Source organism: Austrofundulus limnaeus, unplaced genomic scaffold (assembly GCF_001266775.1).
Source record: "Austrofundulus limnaeus strain Quisiro unplaced genomic scaffold, Austrofundulus_limnaeus-1.0 Scaffold51, whole genome shotgun sequence".
Taxonomy (NCBI): Eukaryota; Metazoa; Chordata; class Actinopteri; order Cyprinodontiformes; family Rivulidae; genus Austrofundulus; species Austrofundulus limnaeus.
In genome coordinates, this window is record NW_013952453.1 from 506244 (window position 1) to 515870 (window position 9627).

Sequence of the window (9627 nt, forward strand, 5' to 3'; positions counted from 1 at the left end):
GAATAATTCAGTCCTGCAAAAATAAGTAAATAAATAAAAATAAAACTAACTCTGTTAGTACAAAATGTGATTTAGTAATTAAAACAGTTTCTGATTTTATCCTTTTAAAAATGAAAACAGAAAAAAAATTGACAAAACAAATGATTTGTCAGTTTCTCAGTGTCTAATCTAACATATTTGTTGTTTATGTGGACAAACGTGATTTAAGTTGTTTATCTGGACTAATAGTGTTATTGTTTATCTAGACTAATGTTGTTGTTTATCTAGATTAATGTTGTTGTTTATCTAGACTGTTGTTTATCTAGACTAATATTGTTGTTTATCTAGACTAATATTGTTGTTTATCTAGACTAATGTTGTTGTTATTGTTTATCTAGACTAATATTGTTGTTTATCTAGACTAATGTTGTTGTTATTGTTTATCTAGACTAATATTGTTATCTAATGTTGTTGTTATTGTTTATCTAGACTAATATTGTTGTTTATCTGGTCTAATGTTGTTGCTTGTAAATGTTGCTTGTTTTATTTTCCTGCAGTTTGAGGGCTGCTCCAAGGCCTACTCCCGTCTGGAGAACCTGAAGACCCACCTCCGCTCTCACACCGGAGAGAAACCGTACGTCTGCGAGCACGAAGGATGTAACAAGGCCTTCTCCAACGCCTCGGACCGGGCCAAGCACCAGAACCGGACCCACTCCAACGAGGTATGGACTCTTTTATAAAACTACGTCAGAAATTCTCTCAGAATTGGGTCGGCCCGGTTGCACCTGACAGGAAGTGACTCACAGGTGGGATCAGATTCGCAGCGGGTCGGATCAGAACCGGTGACAGCATGTGCTCCGGTTCTCCTGCAGATGTTTGGGAGTGAGTAATGAGGTGTTGGACATAATGAGCACAACTTCCCACGACGCATTTGGGCGAATTATGTTTCTGTTGCAGTGAGCGGGACCACCTGCAGAGCCCGCCGAGACAAATATCATCCTAAGGAGGGTTCAGCTGTTTCAGGGCAGACCCTGATCCACATTCAGCACCAGAAGCAATTACACTCAGACTAAACACTTTGTTTGGGTATTCTCATCAATTCACACTCAAGTATCCGATTAATCTGATGGTTTTAATGGATTCAGGCAGACCTGCTGGTCCCAAGAGCTGATACTGACAAGCCCGACTGGACCCACTTCTAACATGGATCACTTTTATCCTCAAACAGCTTTAAGAGAAGGTCATGGGTTCAGTACCCGGTTTGGAATTTGTGTGTTGCCAGATGGGAAATGTTGATGAATCATTACAGCAACTTTAAATAATCGTATTAAAGGATATTTTGTGACTGATAAGCCAAATTTTAGATTTCTTTGCAGTTATTTACATTAAACTATATGAGGATCAACATGTCTCTATTAACAATGATGGGCAGCGCTAATCCAGAAGTTAGTTGTGCAAGTTCAAAAGCGCTTGTGGAAGCTAATTATAAATCACAAGTTTGACTCGGAGTTCACCAGAGTATCTTCCAGTGATAACATGAACCACTCTTGTGCAATAATGCCAACTAGAGGCATATCAGTTTAACAGCATTGCATATGACATCGCAGTTTTGGGAGGTGATTTGTTGAAACAGACTTTTTGCTCATGGTGATAAACCGTTTTTGTGGATTGCTAGTTCTGCTGCTTCGTCATTATTTTCTTATGTTTATGGTAGGGCTGCTTTGGTACGAAATTATGCAATATATTAATAATTTTAAACTGTTTATTGGAGAACGGAAGCGATGCATTCTGGGTACAGGACGGACTGTGGCTGCCCGATCCATCCCGGTAGCATGATCTACTGTCAGCTCATTTGCACATGCGGTAAATGATAGACTTCTAGAATGTGCTCGATTTAGGAAAAAATACTGAAAATATTTATTTCTATACTTAATTATAAAGGTGTGTTAATTATATTCTGAAAACAGTTTTAATATTGAATTTATTTTGATTAATAAAATATAGATTTATGATGCGTATATATTTATTTATAATAACTTGCTAACTATTTTCTAGACAATTATGTTATAACTCATCGTATCTTCATTTAATTTTTTTCCTGGAACAAAAATCCACAGCTGTTGCAAACATTGCCTTTTCTATGAAACGTTGCATGTGATGAAAGACTGAAATCCAATGAATTCTGTCCTCAGTTTAATGAAATGCTACATGCTAAAAACAATGTTTCCGGGACAGTACGGATCGTGCTTCTGGTACGGATCGGGCAGCCACAGTGACAGGAAGTGAAAACACGGAAGACAGGAAAAAGTCTTCCTGTCAAAATTAGAACATGAAGTTCAAATTTCTATGCTGATGTTATGTCTCTAGCTACCGCCCCTTCTCTATGAGCATGGTTCTACTGTATTTGGTTCGGGTCTGTTCGGTTCTGCTTAGGTGTGTGTTTGTCCCACACTGTGAGTGCATTATTATGAGCGGACCCCCCACAGTGCTGTTGTATTTAAAATAAAAATAAAATAAAAAACAGTTGAGGTTTTACCACTCAGTTTTTATTGTATTGATTTATTTATTGTTGCGGTGCTGTTTATAAGTGCTTGTGTAATCGTGGGCGGTCAGTTTGTTCAGATATCTGCTCAGCTCCGTCTCCCTCACCTCTCTCCAGGAAGTGTTTGCAAGTTCTACCTTTCCCAAGGAGGAAGTTTGTCTGTAAGATTATGTTTTAATTTCTGTAGAAACCATACGTCTGTAAGATCCCTGGCTGCACCAAGCGTTACACAGACCCCAGCTCTCTCAGGAAGCACGTCAAAACGGTTCATGGTCCAGAGGCCCATGTCACCAAGAAGCATCGCAGTGACCTACCACCCCGACCACCGGCAACCCGAGAGAACGGAGAGAACGAGTCAGGAGGGAAGGAGAGGGTTCAGAGGGATGACCAGATGTCAGGGAACAGCTCCCCCAGAGGTGTGGAGGACTACCTGCACATCAAATCCATCAAGACTGAAAACTCTGTGGTGAGAGCATGACTTTAGTCTGGTTTCACTGACTAGTAATATGTGGGATTATTACCATACATGAATTATACGGAGTAAACTGAACCATTTTGTTTGATGCTTCTCTTCTTTCTAACTTTCGTTATGGACAGACTTTACTGAGGTRAGCTCACATGCAGCATTTTATCATATCACATTTCATGTCATGCTTTAAGTTCGTTCAACATTTTCTACACTATACGGTATATATAAATTTACAACACAATTCAAAATGACCACACAGCTAATCAACTATGACACACACAATATTGCCCTTAAATCAGTCATTGTGTCGGAGTAGCTGCGAGTCATCTCAGATACCAACAGATCACAAACATGGAATATATAACAAGGACGATATGAATTCCTTTATTTTTATTTTTTAGGGAGGATGAATGCTCCTGTTTTTTTTATTAGAAACTTTTTTGTTATCTTCTTCTAATGGTATTGCTACCAATACAACTACTAATATTAACAGTACTACTGCTAATCATGCTACTGCTAAAACAGCTAATGCTACTACTGCTAACATCACAATTGCTAACCCTATTTCTGCTAATGGTAATTCTGCTACAGCTCCTCCTMCTACTACTACTACTACTGCTACTACTACTACTACTACTACTACAGCTAGCCTTTTTGTACTTTTAGCTTTCAGCTCAGATTCAGCTTTTTTCGCAAATGTCAACAGTCATTCAGAACAATAATTTTTATTTATTTCTGAAYATTTAGCTTTTATTTACTTATTACTGCAGTGGTGTGGACATTCCATTTTGCTAAAACACATCATTAGCTCTTTCAAAGAATGTCTCTGAACATTTTGTTAATTATAATAAAGAAATGTTTGGATGTGGAGGACAGTTTTGTTGGAAGAAACAGAATTCTGTTTCACGATGTTGGTGAAAATCAATGGTTCATTAACAATTAAGAATGATAAGAAGATTCTCAGCTTTAATAATAAAACAAACCTTTTTTTCATCTAAAAATACAACAATTACATGATCGCCAGTTGCCATAAGCCAATAATTCAAAGCTGTGGAAAAAATTTAAACTAGAAACTGAAAGAAGTCCCCTAAAAGCTCCAGCAGGTCGTGATGACAGGACCGGCTCTCAGTCTTTCATCATGCCCATTTTTAATTCACAGACAGACTAACACAGCCTGTAATCTGTGTACCCCCTTCCTCCACCCCTACACACTCATACACAACCTCCCCCACCCCCCCCAAAAAACACTCATTATTTACAATTAAGCTTGGGGTGGATAAAAGACACAGTGATTCACTCTTCTGCATGTTAACCACTGTTCCACTTTTGTTTTGCTGAAGAAAAACAGTTTTTAGGACAAACTGTTTTCTGTTTATCTCAGCTTCTCTAATCATGAGTTTACTACCCCCCACCCCCCGGTCCTCCCAGCAGATGTATCAGCCCAGTCCTGGCGGTCAGTCATCATGCAGCAGCAAACCATCACCATTTGGCACCAACAATGACAGTGGAGTAGAAACGGCGGCGCACAGTGGGGACAGCTTGGGAGACCTCAGCACCATGGACGACCTGCCGTTCGAAGAGTCCGCRGGACACGAGGAGTCCTCCGGGGGGATCGCAGCGGTGGGGCTCCATTTCAGGAAGCATGACATTACCAGCCAGTTCCTGGAGCGCCTCAAGAAGGAGAAACTGAAAGCGGTGAGGGACTCGTGTCGGTGGGCCAACAACCCAATGCCCCCAGTCCACGGCACCATGCTGCCACCCATACCGACAAGAGGTGAGGATGTGGTTGAAGAACCTCAAACATCTTTATCTTTACTTTGGTTTGTGTGCTGGTGTGAAATCCACAAAGCTTTAAAGTAAAAGTACAAACAAACCAAAATTTTAATCAAAGAAAATTGGATCTTACTTTCTGTATTCATTGCTGTCATCAAGTAAAAGATTTTGTACTAGAAATGTGTGAAAATTCAACATTCCATCAGCAATTTTTCAAAAGCCCAACAATAAGTTGTTTTCTGACAGAGACAGACTAGAGGCAACATAAAGTCTGATATATACAAGATCTAAGGGGGTGGCCATGAYGGAAACATAAAACAAACAAGATGGGTAATTTATGGACTTAGAATCTGCCGAGTCGCAGGTTGATGTGGTGATTCCGACCTTTTTTACCCCAGAATTTGACAAGTCTCAAGTTAATGTGGCCATTTCCACATTTTTGACCCAAAATAAGCCAAGTCACAAATTGACATAGTGATCACGCCCTTTTTGACCCAGAATCTGAGAGTYGCAGGTTGGTGTGGCGATTCCTGCCTGTTTTGGGGCGGCTATGGCAGAGTAGTTAGAGGAGTTGTCCAGGACCCGGTAGGTTGCTGATTCGATCCCCCATTCCAGCTGTCTCAGTTATTGTGTCCTTGGGCAAGACACTTCACCCGCAATGCCTCTGATGAGTGTCCCATCAGTGTATGAATGTGATTTAAAGCACTGATTAGTCTCCATAGATTGATCTGTACAAGTTAGCTTTGTAGAGATCTAATAGAGTGCTGAATGGGTAAATGAGGACACAGGATGTAGTGTGAAGAGATTTGAATAGCCTGGATGGATGGAAAGGCACTATACAAGTACAGTCCATTCACCATTTTGACCAGGATTCTGTAAAGCCACAGATTGACACGGTCATTTGTTTGTCATTTGTTGGGTGATAAGCTTAATTTCGATCATTATAAAACAGCATGTTTACGAGAACATAGAAGAATCAAAAAAATTTAAGTAACATTTCTGCTTTTCTCATTTTGTCCACAGAATTTTATTTTTAGGACACTTTGTTTGATGTAAAATAGACCTACTTAAGAAATGCTGGTAAAATTGTTGTGTGTTCAATCACAGGRTCCCTAATGGAGAGTTCCAATCAGGGTGGAGGTGCAGCTTCCTTCCCTGGTTCTGGCTCGGGTCCACTGAGCTCCAGTAAAACGACTCTGCTGGAAAACCTTTCTGAACGCTGTGACAGCAAGTGCAGCACCTCAAGCTCGGTCTACATGCTCAGCCGCCGCTCCTCAGGCATCTCCCCTGGTTTCTCCAGTCGACGTTCAAGCCAGACGTCTCAGTTCAGTACCAACCGGACAGACAACATCAGCTCTGCCGACTCCTACGACCCCATCTCTGCTGATATCTCCCGGCGTTCTAGTCAAGCCAGTCAATGTGGGGTTAACGGCATCGGACCAGGAGGATGTGGACCGAGACTTCTCAGTCCCCTCAACCTGACCCCAGCCCAGCACTACTGCCTTAAGGCAAAATATGCTGCTGCTACTGGAGGAGCACCACCTACACCTCCTCCATATATGAATCAAACTTGTCTGAAGTCTATCTCAACCCTCTCTGAACTCTCCCAGGAATCCTCAGACAACAAAAAGCTGCTCTCCAGGCAGTTCAGTGCTGCACGGAGCCTGATGCCCAACAAGGTCTCAGCTAACATCCCCCGCCGGGCCAGTGACCCCGGGAGACGGTTAGATGCTCTCAGCCAGTTGCACCTGCAGAGGTACAGCAGCACGGGTTCACTGAACAGAGGGGTCAAAGTTCAGCCCTGTCCTTCTCCTGCAACAGATCATCAACGCTTTCCCCAGCCAAGTTGCCAAAAACTAGATGGTGGTCTGCATCAGTATGTCTACAGCCAGCAACCAGCCAGCATTTCAGAGAACCTTACCATGGAGAACAGAGGGAATGTCGGTGAAGATGAAACCAGTCAGGTAGACTTACAAGGTCTAAATGTTCAGCAACAATTGAACTTTCAGAAAAGAATGCGTGTGAAAACCTCAAAAAGTCCAAGACAACCAATATGGGACTGTGCACCCAGAGGACAGTGGGACATTGTTTCCTCAGGACTTACGGACGACACCCAATGGTGCAGCAAACTAGAGCAACGGCGGAACTTGGTCGTCCTTAAGCAAAACCAGAACTTCAGACTTTTAAGTCCAACCTTTAACCAACAAATGGTTGAAAACCTGTCCAACAGAGTTCAACACAGATGTTTCCAGAACAGTTCTGGGTCAGAACCGAATCTTTTCCAGCAGTCCTTCAATCTCAATCATGCTGCTGAGTCTGAGTTCAGGTTCTGTGAAGAAACCAGTTCCTGTGATAGGAACGGGAACCTACCCTGTGGTGAGATGGTGCTGAGCTGTAAACAAGAACCAGCTGATATGGATTTCACCGAGTTTGATCCTGTTCAGGTAAAAACTGAGAACTGTGACATTTCAGTTCTGAATTTAGATCAGCAGAACTGTAATCTGACGGGGAACCAAAACAGTCTCCATCCAAGACCAGAATCTAGATCTGTATGGCTCTCCAGCATGGAGCCAACAGATCAAGGTTCAAGACTTCCCTGCAGGTCTGAGGACAATGTTCTGTATTACACTGGTCAAATTCGGATGTTTGAGCCCAGCGTGAACTTTGGTTTTCATGTTTCTAATACAGTGAATCCTTTTGAACATGCTGCGGAAGATCCTGGGTCAACTGAAAACCAACCAGACAGGACCTCAGGACTGGAGCAGGCTCAGATGGACTTTGATAGCCTGCTTAACATCGAGGATCATTACAGGCTCATGACGGGAACCTTAAGCCCTGAAAGGCTCCAGAGTTTCTCCCAGAGTTTGTCTGGCCTGACCACTCCCAGGAACTCTGAGGCGCCACCCTCAGTGTTGGCTGGGCCGGCAAACATGGCCGTTGGGGAAATGAGCTCATTGCTGACCACTCTGGCAGAGGAGAACAAGTTCCTCACTTTGATTTCTTAAAGAAAACTGCTTCTGTAGACGATCTGAATGCCAAACTGATGATTGTTTTTCATACAGTCTCATCTTGAAGTTGCTTAAAAATCCATTTTCTCTCATTTTGAAAGGCCATACTTGTGTTTTCTTGCCTTAGGAGGTGAGTCTGAAAGTTTGTAGGATGGTTTTACAAAGTGCCTGCCTCGTGTTTCCCACCCTAAATGTTTGTTTAATGGTGAACGTTTCATCTTGTTTAGTCTCATCACATAGTGAGACGATATTTTATGACTGCAGAGATGAAGCGTGATGATTGATCTGTGATGGAGTCACAAGCCCATTGGCCGACAAATCACTTCTTTTTTCAGCAGATAAAACAGATATTGTCTGAAAGTAAAATGTATAATTGGACAAAATATTTTATTTCTGTTGTACATTCTTGTGCTGGTTATCTGTAAATACAGTTTGTACATTGAAAAAATACAAGATTAAGAGCTTTTTTAAGATAAATTCGGTGTTTTTATTTATTTTCTGTTCTTTTCTGGTCATCAACAATGAAGACATCTCCAAAGCTGCCTTTAAACCAGGATTTCACTGAGATGAACATTGTAACCTGAGAGAGTTTCCCAAATGTCTCAAAACATTCATGATGAATAATTCAGATGGATTTGGGACAAGTTGGACATCAGTGAAACCAAACTGAGACACATAAATTTGGATCTTTTGTAGGAAAACTAGTTTATTCACAGTTACACACAAACATGTCTCAAGTATCAATTTAGTGAGAATCCAAATAAAAATCTGCATAATTTGTAATGTTTTTCTTCTTACTTTGTGCTTTCACTTTTCAGGAAAAAAAAGTCAAACAATAACTTCTTAAAATCGCTTTTTGAGAAAGAAATATCTTAAATACTGAGACATTTAGTAAAAACAAGGATTTGTTCCTCTGGTCATGTTTCTTTGATTATCTGTAAGAAATGAAAAAGGCAGTGATGATGATAATGTTTTTAACACAGACCGTTCCGCTTCTTGTCTCTGAGGAGAGGTCTTCATCAGTCTGTCTCTTTATCATCTCCTGCAGACAAAACAGTGTCTTTGAAACAACTTCCCCTGACCTGGTCTCACCTCTGCTGTAAGAACTTGCTCAGCATCATGTAAATTTCCTCTCAGCTGATGAAACGGGACTCTAACAGGAGGAGAAAAGCCTCGACGTGAGCGCAGCCCCACTGTACGCTAATATTGGCCATGACAGAGCCGCCCAGAGGACCTGGCTGCTGAAAACACATAAAATAACCAGCTGAGAGCAGCGAGAGGTTCAGAGAGGAGGGGGGGGGGGGGGGACGTGGCACTGAGCGCACTCAGGAACAAATGATTTTACTCTGTCAGGGAATTCAGCCGAGGACACGTTTGATCTGCAGGTTGTGATTGCTTCTGCCACTGGGTTTCCTTCTCCTCACAGAGATATGAAGGAGGGGAGAAAACAGCCTCAGGCTACAAAAATCAAAACAACCAGGAGGAGGAAAGAGCTAGCTTAGATCAGGACTTTAACTAAGGTCAGGACGTTAGCTGAGATTAGATGTTAGCTTGGATCAGATGTGAGCTTAGAGCTGATGTTAGCTTAGATTAGATATTTGGTTAGATCAGGACTTTAGCTGAGGTCAGGACATTAGACGAGATTAGATGTTAGCATAGATCAGATGTTAACTAAGATGCTAGCTGAGATTAGAGGTTAACTAAGATATTATGCTAGCCGAGGTCAGATTTTAGCATAGATCAGGTGCTAGCTGTGATCAGCGGTTAGCTGAGATCAGATTTTAGCTGAAATCAGTTGTTAGCTGAGGTCAGGGTAGGATTGTCAACTCATATTCTCATACAGGGATGTAATGCGA

At 41.7% G+C, this 9627-nt stretch overlaps 1 protein-coding gene across 4 annotated transcripts in view; it reads left to right on the forward strand.

Annotated features, from left to right (window-relative positions):
• The window catches only part of LOC106517622 (zinc finger protein GLI2), a 69979-nt gene extending 61421 nt beyond the window's left edge, over positions 1 to 8558 (forward strand). The window contains exons 11-14 of one of the 4 annotated variants that reach the window (XM_014008557.1): positions 537 to 701; positions 2709 to 2987; positions 4419 to 4764; positions 5871 to 8558. In XM_014008557.1, the coding sequence (XP_013864011.1) occupies positions 537 to 701; positions 2709 to 2987; positions 4419 to 4764; positions 5871 to 7768 (2688 nt within the window). In that variant the 3' untranslated portion in view covers positions 7769 to 8558. Of the gene's footprint in view, positions 1 to 536; positions 702 to 2708; positions 2988 to 3118; positions 3130 to 4418; positions 4765 to 5870 lie in introns of those variants that run through there. The other 3 variants (XM_014008556.1, XM_014008558.1, XM_014008559.1) reach the window with 3 other exon arrangements.
• The last annotated feature ends 1069 nt before the right edge of the window (positions 8559 to 9627 follow it).